Source organism: Lagenorhynchus albirostris, chromosome 18 (assembly GCF_949774975.1).
Source record: "Lagenorhynchus albirostris chromosome 18, mLagAlb1.1, whole genome shotgun sequence".
Classification (NCBI taxonomy): Eukaryota; Metazoa; Chordata; class Mammalia; order Artiodactyla; family Delphinidae; genus Lagenorhynchus; species Lagenorhynchus albirostris.
In genome coordinates, this window is record NC_083112.1 from 18,906,926 (window position 1) to 18,927,690 (window position 20,765).

Below are 20,765 nucleotides of genomic sequence, written 5' to 3' on the forward strand. Positions count from 1 at the left end.
AGATCAGGGCTTCCCTGGTGGCACAGTGGTTGAGAGTCCGCCTGCTGATGCAGGGGACGTGGGTTCGTGCCCCAGTCCGGGAGGATCCCACGTGCCACGGAGCGGCTGGGCCCGTGAGCCATGGCAGCTGAGCCTGCGCATCCAGAGCCTGTGCTCCACAACGGGAGAGGCCACAACAGTGAGAGGCCCGTGTACCGCAAACAAAAACAAAAACAAAAAAACAGAGATCAATGGAACAGAATAGAGAGCCCAAAAATAAACCCATGCATATGATCAATTAATTTACCACAAAAGAGCCAAGAATATACAGAAGAAAGAAAAGGACAGTCTCTTCAATAAATGTGTTGGTAAAACTGGAAAGCCAGTTTCAAAAAAATGAAATTATACCACTGTCTTTCACCACACACGAAAATTAACTCAAAATGGATTAAAGACTTGAACATAAGACCTGAAACCATGAAACTCTTAGAAGAAAACATGGGTGGTAAGCTCCTTGTCATTAGTCTTAGAGATGGTATTTTGGAATTGACTCTGGAAGAAAAGGCAGCAAAAGCAAAATAAACAAGTGGGACTATTTCAAACCAAAATGTTTCTGCACAGTGAAGGAAACTATCAACAAAAAGAAAAGGCCACCTGCTGGATGGGAGAAGATATTTGCAAACGATATATCTGATAAAGGGTTAATATCCAAACATACAAAGAACGCATACAACTCAACACCAAAAAGCAAACTAGCTGATTAAAAAAATGGGCACAAGAAATGAATACACATCTTTCCAAAGAAGACATACAGATGGCTAGCAGTCACATGAGATGCTAAACATCACTAATCATCAGAGAAATGCAAATCAAAACCATTATGAGATATCACCTCACGTCTGTCTAACGGCTATTATCAAAAAGAGAACAAATAACAAGTGTTGGCGAGTTTATGGAGAAAAGGGAACCCTCATGCGCTGTTGGTGGGAATGTAAATTGGTGCAGCCACTGTGGAAAACAGTTTGGAGGCTCATCAAAAAGTTAAAACCAGAACTACCATACAATCCAGCAATTCCACTTTTGGGTATTTATCTGAAGAAAATGAAAACACTTAATCTGAAAAGATATGCACCCCTATGTTCATTGTAGCATTATTTACAATAGCCAAGAATAGAAACAACCTAGGTGCCCATTGATAGATGAATAATAAAGATGTGGTATATATATACAATGGAATATTATTTGGCCATAAAGAAAAAACAAATTTTGCCATTTGTGACAACAAGAATGGACCTAGAGAGTATTATGCTAAGTGAAGTAGATCAGACAAAGAAAGCAAATACTGTATGATTTCACTTATATGTGAAATCTAAAAACAAAAACAAATGACCAAACACAACAAAATAGAAACAGAGTCATAGAGATAGAGAACAAACAGATGGTTGCCAGAAGCGAGGGATGTGGGGAAAGAGAGAAACAAATGAGGGAGATTAAGGGGTACCAACTTCTAGTTACAAAATAAATGAGTCACAGGTATGAAATGTACAGTGTAGGGAATACAGTCAATAATTATATAATATCTCTGTACAGAGACAAATGGTAACTAGACTTACCGTGGTGATCATTTTGAGATGTACAGAAATATCGAATCACTATACTGTGCACCAGAAACTAACCCAGTGTTGTAGGTCAATTATACTTCAAAAAGAAACAAACTCATAGAAAAAAGATCAAATTTGTAGTTACTAGAGGCAGGGGGTGGGTAGGGGAAGGGGGAACTGAATGAAGGCAGTCAAAAGGTACAAACTTCCATTTATAAGGTAAATAAGTACTAGGGATGTAATGTACAACATGATTAATATAATTAACACTGCTGTATGTTATACATGAAAGTTGTTGGGAGTAAATCCTGAGGGTTCTCTTCACAAGGAAAAAAATTTTTTTTCTATTTCTTTTACTTTGTATCCAAATGAGATAATGGATGTTCACTCGACTTATTGTGATGCTAATTTCATGATGTATGTAGGTCAACCCATTATGCTGTATACCTTAAACTTATACAGAGCTGTACATCAAGCATATCTCAATAAAACTGGAAGAAAAAAATGTCTATAGCTTCTAAGATTTTACTTACACACAGAAGAAAAGATGCCATTAATTTTTAAAATGAAGACACCTGAACTAATAAAGAAGCAAATTCAAAGAAAAACTTAATGGTCTTCAAGATATGCCCACTCTGAGATAGGCCATTTGTAGTGTACATAAAACTCTGCAGTTAAACTGTTGTGCTTCATTTAATGTTAAGCTTTAAACTGAGCTCTGGAAAATGTCTTTGAGGCAGAATTTTCTACCCAACTGAAGTAGTTTAAAATAAAAAAGACTTCCTACATACTCCAAATGTTGGAGGAAATATTGAAAACAATATTTAAGAAGAGAGAGATTATCATTCTTTTTACTTCTACCATTATCCCTTCTAAAAGTTCTAAGTAACTGGGTAGCTATGTTTGGGAAATATTCTTGTGCTACAGATAACCCACAAATAAAAGCAACTTTATGCAAACTGGACAAACAAAATCAGTTTTGAGCCAACACAATTATGAATATGATGACAGAGAATACTCTGTTAATTCTTGGGGGGGTGGAAATATAAACAAGACAACAAAGAATATGACAAAACCACAGGCAGCTTATGATATTAAATGGAATGTTAACCACACAAAGCACTTACCGGATAAGCCAAATTTTAGTAAGTCTCCTAGCCTCATCCAACTGCCACAGATGAGCATTTCAGTGGCTCCCAAGCCTCACTTGATTTTAAAGGAGTAAAAGAGCAAACAAGGAATATAGACACTAGTTTTCATTCTCTCTCTTCCTCTCTCCCTTTTTTGAGGGGAGGGAGGCTAGCAGGGGTCCTTCAGATATCAAACTCAGGGTCCATCAGGAGTTGCCAACTGCAATGCACACAGGGCCACTCAAGAAATGTAAATGAAAGTGGGCTAAATAAAAAAGACCGTAGAGATATGGCAAATGTTAAATCCTGTCTAATGTCACATTCAAAGAAAATATCTTAAAAGAGCCAGAGAGAAAAGATAAACTATAAAGGAACAACAGATGGACTGACAGAAAACATCTTAGTAGCAATGAGAGCCAGGAAATAGTGAAGTAATATCTTCAAACTACTAAGAGAAAGTAAAGGTCAGCCTAGAATTGAAGATCCAGGTAAACTACCTTACAAAAAATAAGAGTGAAGATATTTTAAAAAAATATTTATGTATGTATATATGTATGTAATTTATTTATTTATTTATTTGGCTGTGCCAGGTCTTAGTTGTGGCATGTGAGATCTTAGTTCCCTGATCAGGGATCGAACCCGGGCCCCCGCAGTGGGAGAGTAGAGTCTTTATCACTGGACCACCAAGGAAGTCCAAGAGTAAAGATATTTTAAGACAAAAAACAAAACAAAAAGCTTGTAAGTTCATCCCAAACTAACCCCCACTAAAGGAATGATTAGAAGATGTATCTGAAGAAAGAAGAAAATAATTATGAAAGTGAGGTCTAAGTTATAAAAAAGAATGGTGAGCAACACAAAAAGTAAATATGAGAAAATCTAAAAACAACACTGTCTAAATAAAATGATACTACTAATAATATCTAATTTGGAGAGTTAAAAAAAGCAAGAGGGCTTCCCTGGTGGTGCAGTGGTTAAGAATCTGCCTGCCAAGGCAGGGGACACGGGTTCGAGCCCTGGTCTGGGAAGATCCCACACGCCACGGAGCAACGAAGCCCGTGTGCCACAACTACTGAGCCTGCGCTCTAGAGCCCACGAGCCACGACTACTGAGCCCGCGTGCCACAACTACTGAAGCCCGCACGCCTAGAGCCCGTGCTCTGCAACAAGAGAAGCCACTGCAATGAGAAGCCCACGCACCGCAACAAAGAGTAGCCCCCGCTCGCCACAACCAGAGGAAAGCCCGCGTGCAGCAACAAGGACCCAACACAGCCAAAAAAAAAAATTAAAAAAAAAAAAGCAAGAAATGAGATAATAGACAACTACATGTTGGTTGGGAAATGGGTGTTTAAAAAAACACTCAGTATTTTAACTTCTAATTTCAAATTTATTTGCCAAAATATCATAATAAATAATGTTTCATATATGGCTTACATTAAAATAGGAAATCAGATTTTCTGACGGTTGATCACTTGCTGAATTTAAGATCATCATTAATTGCTGGATAGTATTCATGACAGTCCTAGAAAAAAATAGGAAGAAGTGTTAAGCAATGAAGGAATAAAAAGAAAAAATGATAAGTATCTATTTCATAAGTTACACATATCTTCAATCTCATTGTCTCCTGTTTATCTTTAAGAAGTTCTCTGAAATAAGACTTTATAAAAGCCTTAGTGTACTGCTGTTTATGAGGAATTACATTTGACTTAAATCTTTAAGAAAGCATATGTCGATCATCAGTAAGTTTATAATTAAAGAACTGATATGCTTATTTACTAATAGAACTAAATATCAACAAAACAATTGATGAAAAAGTAATGACATTATTTTAAGGATAAAACATAAACTGGCATCAAAATGGTAATATTTTAAGAAAACATTATTACAAATAAATATTAAAAATTTTCAAATAAAGACAGTAAGATATTTAGTAACTCAAGTAGAGAACCAAGTGACTGTCCTTTACAGAGACCTTCAAGATGAAAAGATACATAATTTTAGAAGTCATCATCACAAAAACATAAAAGTAGGTCAATCTCTTTGAGATCTCTTTAATTATATAATTTTGTGTGTGTGTGTGTGTGTGTGTGCGCACACACGTGTCTGTGTATGGTATATGGTAAATATTAATGTTCCAATTTTGGAGTAGCAGTTCATTGCTACTCTGTAGGCACTGTTTAATGATGCAAAAAACTGTAGAATGTTTATAGCCAAAAGGGTCTTTAAATATTATTTAATAAAACATGTTCAGTGTTCTCAGTCAAGCCTCTCTAAACTGATATCTACACTTCCTCAACTTTTAAATATATTGCTTCTGTGACGTGTACATGTACTAATCTACTTAAGCCACAATGACTAAAGCCATAAGTGACCAACTGCTAAAACCAAAATATCTTTTTTATTTGTTCTGATACTTGATTTTCTTGAGGTATTTGACACTCTTAAACACTTGCTCTCTTCTGAAACTCCCTTCCTCCCTTGGCTTCTTTGGCTTCATTCTCTGGCCTCCCCAATCACACCTCTCATTCTCTTTAATCTAACTTCTATCTCATCCTTAAATGCTAGCATTCTTTAGGGTTCGGCCTTTAGCCAACCGTTATTGCTATTATGCACCCTCATTTCAGGCAACCTCATTCTGTTTGTTTTTTTTTGAATTTTATTTATTTTTTTATACTGCAGGTTCTTATTAGTCACCCATTTTATACACATCAGTGTATGTGTATACATGTCAATCCCAATCTCCCAATTCATCACACCACCCCCCCCGACCCTGTTTTTCTGATTTAACTCTCCCTGATGATTCCCAAATCTATAAGATCGTTATATCCTACTACTTACTACATTATCTTCTTCATATCCCATAAATGCCTTAAGAATAATATTCTAAATATGAATTCATCAACTATTTATCAAACCTGTTCTTGCTCTTTCACTCCAACTGCCTACCTCTTGGTTCATATCTTCAGCATCTCTCAACTGGATTACTGCAATAGAGCATTTTGAGATTCTGACTATGTCTATGGCAGCAGGGTCTAGGCATATGTACTTTGAAAAACAAAAAAAAACTCCTCAGGTTATCCTAATTTGCCTAACCACTGTGACAGACTGACAGGTCTCTCTATTTCTCACCACGCCCTCCTCAGTCCATCTTTTCACAAACTACTACCATGTAAACTTTCACAAATCAAGTCTGATTTTATCCTAGCCCTGCTTAACACCCAGGTATAGCAACAGGCCATATCCTGCACAAGTTAAAGCCCAAACTTCTGAGTATGGAATATAAGGCCTTTCATGATCTAATACCCACCCTCCTCTCCTGCCATTTCATCTTCCCATTTAGTCCATCAATACAGAGCTGCTTATAGTTCCCCAGATGCATCATGTTGTTTCATACTTCCATGCCTTTGCACATGCTGTCAGTCTCCTGTGACACAAACTTACATGTTTCAAAATTCAGTTCAAATATCACTTCATAAAGTCCCTTCTGTGCCATCTCATTAACTTGTCCTATGTCTCTTACCATATTTAAACAAAAATGTATTTTTATGTATCTATGTAGTCATTTGAAAAGATTACTGATTGTTTTACTATGTACCAAGTATTCTCCTAGCTCCTAATGATTAAATGGTGAACAAGAAAGTCATGGTCCATGTGGTATGGACTTAAAGACTATTGTGGGTATTGACAAAAACAAGCAAACACACAGATGAATTTATAATTACAAATTGTGATACATACTTTGAAGGAATAGAACAGGATGCTGTGAGAAAGAATAATAAAGGAAAATACTTCAGAGAGAAATAAGTCCTCAAAAAAGTAGTATTTGTGCTGAACCTAAAAGAAGGGTAGTAGTTGGCAATTCATAGAAAAGAAGGAAGAGTTTCCAGAAGAAACAAAAGTGGGGCTTCCCTGGTGGCGCAGTGGTTGAGAGTCCGCCTGCCGATGCAGGGGACACGGGTTCGTGCCCCGGTCCGGGAAGATCCCACGTGCCACGGAGCAGCTGGGCCCGTGAGCCATGGCCGCTGAGCCTGCGCGTCCAGAGCCTGTGCTCCGCGACGGAAGAGGCCACAACAGTGAGAGGCCCGTGTACCGCAAAAAAAAAACAAACAAAAACAAAACAGAAGAAACAAAAGCAAATATGAAGGTCACTGAGTACAAAAGAAGATTTTGGAGAGTTCAGAAAACTGGCTAGTACATAATGAGCAGGAAAACAAGATGAGGTTGGAGAGGTAACAGAAGCTAGATCATATAAGGTCTTGTAGGCACTGTTAAGGGATTTGCACTGTATTTCAATTGCAGTAGGAAGCAATCACAAACTTAACAGCAATCTAGCTCTCTGATTTCATGTCTTTTGGTCTTGGTGACTGATACTAGGTGTGTCTGAAATGCTGCTTCCTCACTGAGTACTTGTTCTTCATCATTTATTTAAGCATTCTTTTCTCCACACATTACCACACAAAGTTCTCAGGTGTTCTGTTCTCACTGAAGAGCAAGACATATGAGGAAAAATGTGAAAAGCAACAGATGGATGGATGGCACACCACTAAGGTAAAACATTTCTACCATATAATCACAGTCATTTCAACCAAAGCTACATCCAATTAAGTAGCTTTTTCAAAATACTCCAAAGAGTGAATTCCATGGCAGTGCAGTGGTTAGGACCTGGCTTTCACTGCCAGGGCCTGGACTCCATCCTGGTGGAGGAACTAAGATCCTGCAAGCCACGCATTGCAGCCAAAAAAAAAGCATGATCTGATTTACATTTCTAGAATATTATTCTGGGGGCTCTCTGGAGAATATATTTGGTGATAGGGAGAGAGGAATAGTCATGAGAGTAGAAACAGCAAGATCAGTTAGTAGGCTACTGCAAAAATTCCAAGAGAAGGAGAGAGATATCTTGGACAAGGGTGGGAAGAGTAGGAATGGGGAACAGTAGATGAACTCAAATACTTAGGAGGCAGACTCAGCAAGACTTGAAAACAGATTAGATGTGGGAAGCAAGTGAGGAAAAGGACACTAAAAAATGGCTCCAATCTTTCTAGGTTATATACAGAGCAAATGGTGATACTTTTTTTTCTCTTTTTTATATACTGAAATGGAACACATTCTCATTCTGGGTTATATACCTTAAGGACAGACAGAACTACGTCTAATAATCATATCCTCAGCAACTAGTAACATGTCTGGCATACAAAGAGCACTCAATATATATTTGCTGCATGTATATACAAATATATAATGAAACAAATGAATAAACCCGAAGCACTATAAAGTACTGAATAAATAATTATAATGAAAATCAAAAGTAAGAAAATTCATACCGAACTGGAGTCTGTGGAAGAATCACATTTACCTCTTCATCAGGGTTACTTTTTCGTGGTGTTCTCTGCATTTCAAAACTAAATAATGATAAACAAAGTCATTCAGACTGAAAACTTACAATTTGTGATTTATGAGTCAAAAAAGCAGTAAAGTACCTTCTGTTGACTCATAACATCATACAAAATGGTTAAGTAAATAATAGAAGTGATAGGAAATAGATGATCCAGAAGCTGCTTAAATAAATAAAATTTTTTTTTATCATAATTTTTAAGTTGGGTTTCTTTCCACTAGGTTTACAACAAACGGTGTACCAATCACTAAGAATTTTTTTGAAAGTGAAAGTTAGATGTTTGTTTTCTCTAGAATGTTAGATGTTGATGATATTACTAGCAAGGTTGTTCAGTATCAAAAAATAAAACTCAAGTTTTTCAAACATTACGCCTTCCAAAAACTTACTTTGACTTAAAATCTGAAACATTTTATTTGTGTTTAACTTCCAAATTTTATATATATACATATTTTTTTAGTTAATATTAAAAGATTTCATGCTGAAGACTTAAAATTAACCACACTTACAATCATTCAAAAATTTTTTACGGGCGTATCTCATTTTATTGCACTTTGCTTTACTGTGCTTCACAGATACTGTGTTTTATTACATATTGAAGGTTTATAAACTCTGCATTGTCATATGATGGTTATCATTTTTTAGAAATAAGGTATTTCTAAATTAAGGTACGCACACTGTTTTTTGGATATAATGCTATTGCACACTTAACAGACTATAGTACATTGTAAACATAACTTTTACATGCACTCGGAAACCAAAAAGTTTGCGTGATTTGCTTTATTGCAATGGCCTGGAACGGAAAACACAATATCTCACAGGTGCCTGTAGTTACCGTCAACCATTCCTACTTTAGGATTCTATATGACAATTCAAGAGAATACAATTTTATACTAACTTTTTAAAAAATGAACCAGCATATCAACAAATAATAATATATCATGTATAATACCTGTCTGTAGGATCAGCCTGAAGAGTTTTATCATGATCCAGAAATAATCTTGCATCTATATCTTTGTTTTTAAGGTAAATTTCTTCATATTGTTTAGAGAGACTTTCCACCTCAAAGGCAAAAAATATTGATGATTATCCTTTTCATGTCATTACTTCTCAGTACACAGAAACACAGATTTAATTAAAGAATCTTCATAAAAATATACACTTAATTTTACACTATACAGACTTCACATGGAATATAAATAAGGCATATCTAAAAGTGAAGTAAAGAAAATTGCAGATTTTTTTCAACTCAATTTTAAACCTATTTTATGCACATATCTCACATTTTATCTAGACAAGGATCACCAATGCTACAGAACAGTACTGAAATGGAACTGTAAGATGAAAAGACATTATTATAACCACTTAATTGCCGAGATCCTCCATCCTACACATCACTCACTTTTAATCTTCTACTACACTTATCAATATAAAATAATTTTTCAAACACTGTAACAGACCTTTATTATGTATTCTTCCTATCTTTTCTAAATCCTTTGGTTCACTCTGACTCCCTTCAGTTACGTATCTTGGGCAAGAGTATAAGCTCAATTAATTAGCCCAATTAACATACTTGCACAATTTATTTCCAATCTTAGCACTTTTCCAAATGCTACAAACTATAATTCTTTTATCAGTTCTGATTCATAATATTCTAATCATAATATAAAAACCAGTGCCCAGTAGAAAACCATTTAGCAGCCTTCTCCTGTGACTTTTGTGTGTGTGTGTGTGTGTGTGTGTGGTACGCGGGCCTCTCACTGTTGGGGCCTCTCCCGTTGCAGAGCACAGGCTCCGGACGCGCAGGCTCAGCGGCCATGGCTCACGGACCCAGCTGCTCCGCAGCATCTGGGATCTTCCCGGACCGGGGCACGAACCCGTGTCCCCTGCATCGGCAGGCGGACTCTCAACCACTGCGCCACCAGGGAAGCCCTCCTGTGACTTTTAAAGCCAGAGTGTTTCCAACCTGAGAGAGTTAAAATTGCATTCTAAAAGGAGTGGTAGGAAAAAATCCAGTTAAATGTAAACTTTTTGTTTGTTTGCATAAGTTTTTTAGGCCGATCAGCCATTCATGTTTGATTAAGGCTTAATCGTCATTCCTGCCCTATGTCAGTTAGGTATTAATTATCAATCATTTATTGACTGGCAGCTATTAGTGCTATATAATGTAAAGTTTATCTTGAATTTTCTAATAATAACCCTGTAATCCTTTCAGAGGGAAAAAAAATTATGAATGTCCAAGATTCTTTAGAGTTGTAAACAGCATATTTTTTGGTATATAAGTTGGTAATAGAACTCAGAAATACAACTTTTGGCCCCTTCTTGTTTCTTTAGTACCATGTCTTACCACTCACTCTACAGAACAGACCATACTATCACATATCACTGTGCCTTTAAATCTATAATTTCCAACCCCTGGAAATGCCACTTCTCAAAAATCTTACTCAGCTCAGAAACCACATCACCTCCAAAGAATTTTCCGCAAAACCTATCTGGCCCACTTTGGATTAGGGAGTCCTCCTCTGAGATATCACAACACCCTGTGTACACATCTATTAGACTTTTGTAGACTCCTGTTAATGTTCTACTTCTATGCCCGTCTCTTCCACTAGCACCTTAATGACAATGACTGTGAGTTAAATCTCTGCATTGATGATATCCAGCACAATGCCTGGCATATATTAAGCACTCACTAAATAACTGCTGAATGAGTAAGTTAGTTAATTCAAGGAGGACTAGCTACCAACTCAGGCCATAAAATCAGCAATCTAGCTCTCTGATTTCATGTCTTTTGGTCTTGGTGACTGATAATAGGTGTGTTTGAAACGCTGCTTCCTCACTGAGTACTTGTTCTTCATCATTTATTTAAGCATTCTTTTCTCCACACATTACCACACAAAGTTCTCAGGTGTTCTGTTCTCACTGAAGAGCAAGACATATGAGGAAAAATGTGAAAAGCAACAGATGGATGGATGGCACACCACTAAGGTAAAACATTTCTACCGTATAATCACAGTCATTTCAACCAAAGCTACATCCAATTAAGCAGCTTTTTCAAAATACTCCAAAGAGTGAGTTCCATGGCAGTGCAGTGGTTAGGACTTGGCTTTCACTGCCGGGGCCTGGGCTCCATCCTGGTGGAGGAACTAAGATCCTGCAAGCCACGCGCTGTGGCCAAAAAAAAAAAGCCTCAAAAGAGTTGCTCCAAGTACAGTAATGCTAATAATGTTGATGGCACAAATCATGGCTCCTATGCTTAAAGAAGCGCAGCAAAGTAAATTAGAATCAAATTTGATTACAGATATTTACTTCTATTTAAATATTTAATGGCATTTAGAAGTTCAAAAGCCTACATTCTGATTTTTGAAAAATTTTAGTACAAACCAACTTCTAGTGCAAACTTTTAAATGCTGCTTATTTATACATTTGAGCATAAATGGGTTCAAAAGGGGTTTTTTCTTACTATATAAAGTTGATTCACCACAATTCTACTTAGATTCTTTCCTTGAGTAAAAAACATTTAATATACAGTAAAGTGATCTTAAGAAATTTAGGCAACTATTCCTCCCTTGCTAAAGTCCCGAAACACATTAATTTTTTATTACGTTTTCTTTCAGATTACCTCTGGAAGTCCGTTAGAAGCTACAATTCCAAGAGAATTCATAAAAGGTATAAAATTTTTGAAATAAACATTTTTCACCTGAAAAAGATAAAGTTACATGATAATTAAAATTTTTTTTAAAAAATCTGTCACTATTAACAATAGAATGAAAGTGTTAACTGACATTTTGATCAATGAGTTACATTCAACCCAGTGTGATGCTTATTTATAATTAATTCAATTATTCACTTTTTAATTCATGTGAGGCAGATTTCAGGTCCTAAAATGGAGGTGCAGGGGGGAATTGTTAATGAAATGGGATTTATAAGAAGAAAATCCATCGAAACCAACTTCAATATCCCACATTTAACAAATGGTGAAAACATGGGAGGCTCAAAAATATTAAGCGACTTCACCAAAGTTACACAGCTAGGAAGTGGCAGAGCTGGAATTGAAACCCAATCTGTCTAGCATCAAAGCCAAGACTCTTTTAATTTCTCTACACTGCCTCTGATTTCTCCCCAAAGCATATTTTTGGGCCACTTCACACACATACCTAGCTTAGGGAATATCGAGTCAATTATTTCAGCATAAATTTAGGAAAATGACCTGATTTTATAAGAAGATAATTTCACATACAAATACCCAACAATTCTATTCAAAACCGAGTGAAAATGTTTTGGTCATTATGCAGTTTCACACAAAAAACCCTACATTTAACATGGATAATAAAGACCGTCCTTGGAAAACGTGGAGTTATACCCCTAACTATTTTACACGGGCAAAGTGTTATGGAATTTTAAACAACTTACTTTTCTTCATTTAACTTCCTTTTCCAATTTGCAGTCTACATTTATTAAGGTAGAATAATTTAATATCTTCCTATTAATAAGTTCCTATCTTCTGCTTCACAAAAATGCTTTAAGAATTAAGCTTCTGTAATACATATTAGTATTGTTTTCTAATTAATTCCCACTGAACTGGAATAATTATAAGGTGGGTAGTTCTATTTAACCAATTAGTGTGACTAACCAATAATTATATAACCATAAATATAACTAACCAATAGTTATATAACTATAAATGCTACATGTAAATAATCAAATGTCAAATTAATATGAATTACCCCAAAAGCTATTAATCACCTACACTTTACAAATCGTTATTACATTCTAAATTATAGAAGCATTATTTAAAATAAAAAGGAAAAACATGATTTATTCCTGATTTTTGAAATGCAATTTTATAAGTAGTTCTAAAATACAGAGAACTAACAACCAGGAACTAGAAAACTACATTTATTCCTATTCATTACCTTGAGGGAGTAAGCAACAGACTGGAGTAAAAAAAAATATTTCAACTACATTTGTCAGCTTATTAGCAAAGATAATTTGTTATTCTAGAAAAGTAAATATATTACATGTGTAAAGTTGATACAGCTATATGTCTATATCTATATATTTGTTAAAATTAATAAAAGCCACAGTGCTAAAACCCAGATATCTTGATAAATCATTCCAACACTTCTTAAACTAGATTTTGAGATCATACCCTCAATTCCTTCCCAGAGTTGACAGAGCAATTTCAAAGATGCAACATTTCACATAGCTATCTAGTGGTAGTGAATTTTGGACAATATAACAGTCTATGAGAGAAAGAGCATGGCACAGTGAAAGAAGCACTGGTAGCAGATGGTCCAAAGCATAGACTCTGTTAGTAATCAGCTATCAGTCTCTAGAAGCTTGTTTATTCATTAGTAAAAGGAGGCCAAGTACATTACTTGTAAGATTCCTTCCAATTCTAACATTCCAGATTTTATTGACAAGATAAGCAATTCCTGGGTGTTCATGTATCCTCCCAGTCATTAACATCTGGTGTGATATTTAGAAAAAGAGTAACTACAGAAGGCTAAACAGAAACTTAATGTTGGTATCACTTAGCACTAAATCAAAACACTAGGGTTTTCTGAGCAGGATACTTGAAAACATTAGGCGTATCAGTAACCACAGAGGAATCAAAGAACAAATACATTTGAAAACTATTGCTTTAATCATGTACATTTCAATGATTCCAGAGTGAGGGAGCTATTCTCTTTAAAATCAAAGTAACTGAATATGAAAATTAAACTTTTTCTAAATATTTTGCTACTGCAAAAGAGTTGGCACTAATTACAAAAAGCAAGCTCATCATAAAAGAATTAAATACTGTTAGGAAGAACTTACATCTAAATCTACTTTAACTATTTTAAAGAAATCATGAAGTTAAATTACCTCATCTATATTACATTCATGTTCTTTACAGAGAACTTCAATAATTCTTGTATCATTTTCTAGTTGTTTTGCTATCCGTGCACTCCTGTTCTGACCTCGCCTTGGTGTTCGAGGTGAACCATTAATAGGTATTACAGCTGTTTCTGTAAAAATGGTAAATTAGATAAGAACAATTGCACATTCCACTGTATAAAATAATGAAGTATTCTAATTATAACTCGGAAGGTCAGAAATAATCTTGGTAACATTCTGCTACTTTTATTATTAGGCTTCATTAAAAAGCTAACAGCTTTATTTATTGAATATCTACTGTAAGTTATATACTGGTCATAGTTGCTACCATCCCTATTCTCTTCTGCCCCCAACTAGCCCAAAAAGAAATTTAAAACCCCACAGACAAATATGAAAAATGCAAGGGAAATAGCCAACTTATAAACTAATATTAAGTGTATCCTACTAGTCTGCAAGGGGAAAAAATGTTTTCTATCTTAAAAGAGTCTAAAAAATAATAAGCATATATTTATGGATTCAATTTGTAGATACAGGATAAAAAATAAATTTTTTGAAGTTTTAGCAAATAAATTACGATGCTTTTAAAAAATTAAGCATACAAATATACTCATGTGACACTAAATTGTAATTTTAAAAAAATACCCTGGATTATTTTGAGCATTTTCAATTCAAACTGAATGTGAATATAGCTATTAAAGAGATTACAGATGACTAAGTATAAAAAGTATTAACTGCCTCTAGGCCCAACAAACAACTTACAAGAAACTGACAGGATAGAGGAACATGTTAAGACTACACCATAGGATGCAATCACTACAAATTAAACCATGGAAAACTCAACAGAACAAGACCACCTGATTATTTAATAAATAAATTACAAGAAAAAAAGAGAAAGATAGATGGAGGAGGAACTTTTTAAGTCTTAAAAGCATACCAACCAATCACAAAGTAGAGATCTTATTTAAATTCTGATTTAGTCAACATGTAAAAATTTTTAAAATTACTTTTATAAAACAATTGAAAATATGGATACTTACTAGATATTTGGTGGAATTAAAGAATCACTATTAATTGATTTTTAGGTGTGAGAATGGTACTGTCATTATGCTTTTTTAAAAGACTTTATCTTTCACAGATACATACTGAAATTTATGGGGATGAAATGGTATGCAAAAGTGTGCTTCAAAATAATATCGCTGGTAGAACTGAGCAGTAGATAGGACTATGGGTTGACCATAAGTTATGCACTGAGGGCAGGTGATAAGTACATGGAAGCTTATTATACGACTTTCTTTTATGCTCACTGAAATTCTTCATAATAAAAAGCTAACTGCAAGTTTATCATAGCCAGTTAATTCAACACCTTATCCTGCTTTCTATTTAAGATGGCACTTACAGAATTAAATGTACATTTGAATTATCCAAAAGAACAAAGGCTGTCAACCTAAAGTTATATATCAACTTATTAAAGTTATAACATTTTTAAAAAGTGAGGAAAAGGCATATAAAGGAAATTTTTAAAGATTCAGAAATTTTAAAAATATATTGTTTTATATTTTTCCCCTCTGTGTTGCATGTGGTTTCTGCTAAATGACCTGCCTTTTCTGTCAAGCCATGTTCAACATCTTTTCAAAATTCTGCTTCATTTTTCCAGGAAGTTATTGTTCACGAAGATTAATTAGGCTTCAGCTTTTCAGCCACTTCAACACTTTGAGACTTCCATGTTTTGATCTTTCCCCTATTATTTTTAGTATTACTAATACTGTCAACATTTTAGGAGCAAGGAGTCAGCTAAACCTTAGTTAAGTTTACATTTCTCTATAGTGTATTAAGTGATTTTAAATCCTACTCTACACGCCACCAAAGGGAGCAATTCCATTCTAAGAGGAATATACTTGTCTTTGCTTAATGCTATCTAATTATTTCAGCAATAGTTATTATTTAAATACACCTCCCATCTCATCACCCACTGAAGTGGATCAATTACAGTTCATATGCAAAAAAAAAGCCAGTCACATAATCATTATAGCTTCCAATAATAAAAATTTAGTTAATCCATTTCTATAGAATGCGTTACTCTTCCCTGTGCAGTCTCATTCATATCTATGCCTTGCCTCTTGATTTTCTCTTTACTGGGAGTGCAGTCTCCCAACTTACCACAACACTCAAACCCTAACTACTCCTTCAACACTCAGTTCAAATGCCACCACTTTTTTATGGTCTTCCTTGGTCTTTCCCAGCTGGGAAAACTTTCTCATCTCCTCAACTCCCATAGTATTTGCTATATTTTGGCCCAGACTATTTTCAACCACATACTCTAATTACTTGCTTACTTATCTCTCCTCCTATATCTTATACTACTTAAGGGCAGAACCCATGTCTGATTTCTTTTTTATCATTCCCTTGGCTCTAGAACCATGTTTTGGATCTAGTGTAAGTCCATAAAAAAATGTTGAATGATGAAGCAGGAGGGGCATAAATTACTTAAAATACTTACTGTATGGTTCTTTGAGTAATGCGGGAGGTGAGAGTTTGATAAAATAGTCAAGGACACACAGCATTAACTGAAATGAGATCACCAGATCATCTTCCATTTGTAAAACTTGCCCTGAAAACAAAGAAAGTCCACATCTTAAGGTAGAGATTGAGGTCTTTAAGTCAGGGAAAATTGTGGGTATGGCTGTATCCATATACTCATTTATGCAACAATCACTAGAAGCATGTTAAAGATCTTTTTTTGTTTGTTTTTTTGCAAAAATTCAGTCAGATTTGCAACATGTAAAAATATATAAAGTTATAAAATTATAAATGGGGACTTCCTGGTGGCACAATGGTTAAGAATCCGCCTGCCAATGCAGGGGACACAGGTTCAAGCCCTGGCCTGGGAAGATCCCATATGCCGTGGAGCAACTAAGCCCGTGCGCCACAACTACAGAGCCTGTGCTCTAGAGCCCGTGAGCCACAACTACTGAGCCCACCTGCCACAACTACTGAAGCCCATGTGCCTAGAGCCTGTGCTCCACAACAAGAGAAGCCACTGCAATGAGAAGCCAGCACACCACAACGAAGAGTAGCCCTTGCTCGCTGCAACTAGAGAAAGCCCACACAACAAAGACTCAATGCAGCCAAAAATAAATAAATAAAATAAATAAATTTACTAAAAAAAATTATGAATGAAGTATAAGTCTATCATGAGAATTTTACATTTAGGTATTATTATAATAATTCAGTCCCTATGTCTAAATTTATTTTGATTTTTCCTTCTTTAAACTCACTTCCAGTTTTGGTAAGAGTTATAAAATTTACTACCTCTGAAAATCATTTTGAAGAATGATACACGTTAGTCTTCAGTTCTATTTATTTATGAAACCTCATATATTTTCAATTTCAACTCACTCCAAAATATTAAGAAATAACCAAAGCCATTAGGAAATAATAAAATTAGTACATAATTGTAAAGTCATCTATAAAGCAATTATTTAGCACAAAATCCTAAAAGTTTATATAACATACAACTAAAGAGCTGTATATTTATTATAAAGAGCTGTATATAAGGAAATTAATGCATATAATAAACACCTAAGAAAAAAATAGTGTAGCTACACAAAATATACAAATGATATAGCTATGACATATTTGCTTATGGCTCTATGTTGTGCAGTATTTTTAAAAGAGAAGTTTAATTTGATTAATTTTCTATCTTATTGGTATCTGACTGCTAAACCACTAATAATCCCAATACTGAAGGTATAGAAACTTTCTGGTTAATGTATTAAATCTCAAATTTTAAAAAAGGAATTCTTCAAATATTCAAGGAACAAAATGGGGGGGTGGTAAATTAAGCTAGTCTCAGATTTCTCAACAGCAATGTTCAATTCCAGAAAATAGTGTCCTGAGAAAAAAAAACATGATACAAGAACAGAATACTCGGGCTTCCCTGGTGGCACAGTGGTTGAGAGTCCGCCTGCCGATGCTGGGGACACGGGTTCGTGCCCCGGTCCGCGAAGATCCCACATGCCGCGGAGCGGCTGGGCCCGTGAGCCATGGCCGCTGAGCCTGCGCGTCCGGAGCCTGTGCTCCGCAACGGGAGAGGCCACAGCAGTGAGAGGCCCGCGTACTACACACACACAAAAAACCCCTGAATACTCAACCAAGTTGTCCTTCAAGTCTAAAGACTACAGACATGGTTCATAAACATGTCAAACATAGAAAACATGGCGCCAAAAAGGCTTTTTTGAAAAACTCCTTCACGGTAAAATCCAGTCAGCTAAGGATAGACCAAAATAAAGAACTCAGAAATGGAGAAGCTATGATACAGGAGTGACAATAAGCTTAGAATCCATTTTAAATACATAAATGAGACAAAACAACTGTGATAATTATAATTACAGAACAGGATGTAAATATTATAATCTTTGGTAATGTAATGATAACAAAAAAAAGCAAATCTGAAAGTAGGGAATAGGAAGGTCACAGGAAGAGTGAGAATTCTTTTTCTTCAGAGCAGATTAATATATATTGCCTTAACTCAAAACACAAAGTTAAATAAAGATTCTAACCTCTTAATGTTTTCGTAATCTTAGAGAAATATTTTAAGAAATAACACTGCTTAAGTGACAAAACATAAATTTAAGCAATTCCTTCCATTTCTCTTATTTTCTTCTATAAAATTTGAGTAAAATTAATTTTTATATTTTAAACATAGGACAATATATTATTTTTAGAAACTTATATATATGTTTGTGAGTGCACTCATCCACCCACCTTTTTTAATCAGAATGTTACTCCAGATACATTTTTGTGCATACAACCACATAATTTTAATGATGATTATTTCTAGGCGGGTTTTGGGTAATTTTTCTACATTTTTCTTTGCGCTTTGCTGTATTATTTGCATTCTTTATCATGAATATATATCACTTTTATAAAAACAGTAACATTATTCTTAAAAATAGGAAAGAATGAAAAATATTAGAAAAAGAAATGAAATGAGACATTTTCAAGGTTGCCTCCAGTATCAGAATTACAAGAACTTGCTAACAGTTAAAAAGTCACACAAAGAACTAGGGGGAAGGAGGAACAATATTAAATAGAAATAAATTTTTTTTTTTTTTTTGCGGTACGCGGGCCTCTCACTGCTGTGGCCTCTCCCGCCGCGGAGCACAGGCTCCGGACGCGCAGGCCCAGCGGCCACGGCCGGACCGGGGCACGAACCCGCGCCCCCTGCACCGGCAGGCGGACTCCCAACCACTGCGCCACCAGGGAAGCCCAGAATTAAAATTTTGAGCTTACTCGAAAGAATTATCAATTACTACATTTGAAACATTAGTATGTAACAAACATAATGACTTTACCTTTAGCTAGTAAAAACGTGAGCCAAGAAACTTTTAGCACCAACATAGAATTTATTTCCGTAGATATCCTAATAAACAAATAGAAAGAAGAAAAAAAAAACTCACACTGTTTTCCAACTACACCGTTTTTTTTCATTTTTTACAATTATAGACCAGAGTTGATCGCATAATAGAATACAGTCCGTCTTAAATGCACAATTTACACATGAATTCAATTTGTCTCAATTCAGTTAGTGTTTTCACCATGTTATTTATATTTTCCCAAAGTAGTATACATTTCTTAAAGAAAATATTGAATATCTTCTACTGTAATCTAAAACTATGCACAGAAAGTAGTATAATATGACATACATGGTTTCCAATTAATGCTTTTCTGCTCTCTTTTCTAATTAAAATCAATTTTCTGTGAGCAGAAAAATAGAGGTTTGGGTGACTCTACCAAATTAACACTATGTCTTCATAAACGTTAAGTTATTCACTTGTTGGAATTAACGAGTGAAATTAATAGAGTTAATTAATTAATACACAATTTCCCTTTGTATCAATCATCTTCGGTATCATTACTTCAATGAGGCAGAAAATCTCACATAATACTCGTTCTGTTTCTGAAGAAAAACTCTAGAGCTCTTACAATGGTATACTGTTGGAACATGTATCATGCATTTAAAAAGGCTACTTAGAAATTTTAATATAGACGTTCATGTTTATTCTTACTCAAAAGTTATGCTCTGAGTCTTAGTTAATAAAATGTCTATAATATACTCTGAAAAAAGAGTTTGTCAATGAATTGGCATTTTTCCCAGAGCTGGTAAAATGTTGCTCTGAATTAACTTCGACCTTATTAGTTCTCCCTTGTAGTAAAAGGCATGTATTTCATACCACTTTCTTTGTGAAAAGATAAATAATCCGTATAGGGCTTAAATCTATGACCTTAACTTATGAAGTATCATAGAACAGTCAATCAAACTAACCCTGAAACTATCAACGTGTTTGGGATTTTTCCATAAAAATCTCTAAAAAAAAAAAAAAAACCCCAAAAGTGAAAAATAACATACTCTGAGGTACTTACGAACTGCTGGGTTGTGACAAATATATAAGTTCACATGTTCTGAAAGGAAGAAATAATTATGTTAACATTATGGCTTTTTTAAAAGTTACTTTTAAATTTTTTTCATAATTTAGAAATCAGTTTTATCATGCTTTATTCATCTTATTTTAAGAAGGATACATTTTTTCTCAAGTACAGCATTATAAAACAAAGTTAAAGTAGATGTTTCCAATTTATGACATTTCACATATCACTGTAATATCTAATTACAAAAAGACTGGATTCGATATGTGCATTTCTAACTTGGAATACATTCTGTAATTGAACCTTGATCTGGTTAGAATCTCAGATCAGGTCATAAAAGCTTATTTAACTAATAGTGTCA

At 34.9% G+C, this 20,765-nt stretch overlaps 1 protein-coding gene across 7 annotated transcripts in view; it reads right to left on the reverse strand.

Moving 5' to 3' along the window:
• Positions 1–20,765, reverse strand: part of RB1 (RB transcriptional corepressor 1) — a 146,893-nt gene that overhangs the window by 84,685 nt on the left and 41,443 nt on the right. For all 7 annotated transcript variants that reach the window (XR_009536812.1, XM_060129348.1, XM_060129347.1 and 4 more), the window contains exons 5-12: positions 20,402–20,440; positions 19,333–19,400; positions 16,476–16,586; positions 13,967–14,109; positions 11,718–11,795; positions 9,048–9,157; positions 8,028–8,105; positions 4,141–4,228 (exon numbers count right to left, since the gene is read on the reverse strand). Coding sequence is in view for 6 of the 7 variants with exons in the window: in XM_060129348.1 (XP_059985331.1) it covers positions 4,141–4,228; positions 8,028–8,105; positions 9,048–9,157; positions 11,718–11,795; positions 13,967–14,109; positions 16,476–16,586; positions 19,333–19,400; positions 20,402–20,440 (715 nt within the window). In the remaining variant the exon portion in view is untranslated. The remainder of the gene's footprint in view (positions 1–4,140; positions 4,229–8,027; positions 8,106–9,047; positions 9,158–11,717; positions 11,796–13,966; positions 14,110–16,475; positions 16,587–19,332; positions 19,401–20,401; positions 20,441–20,765) is intronic.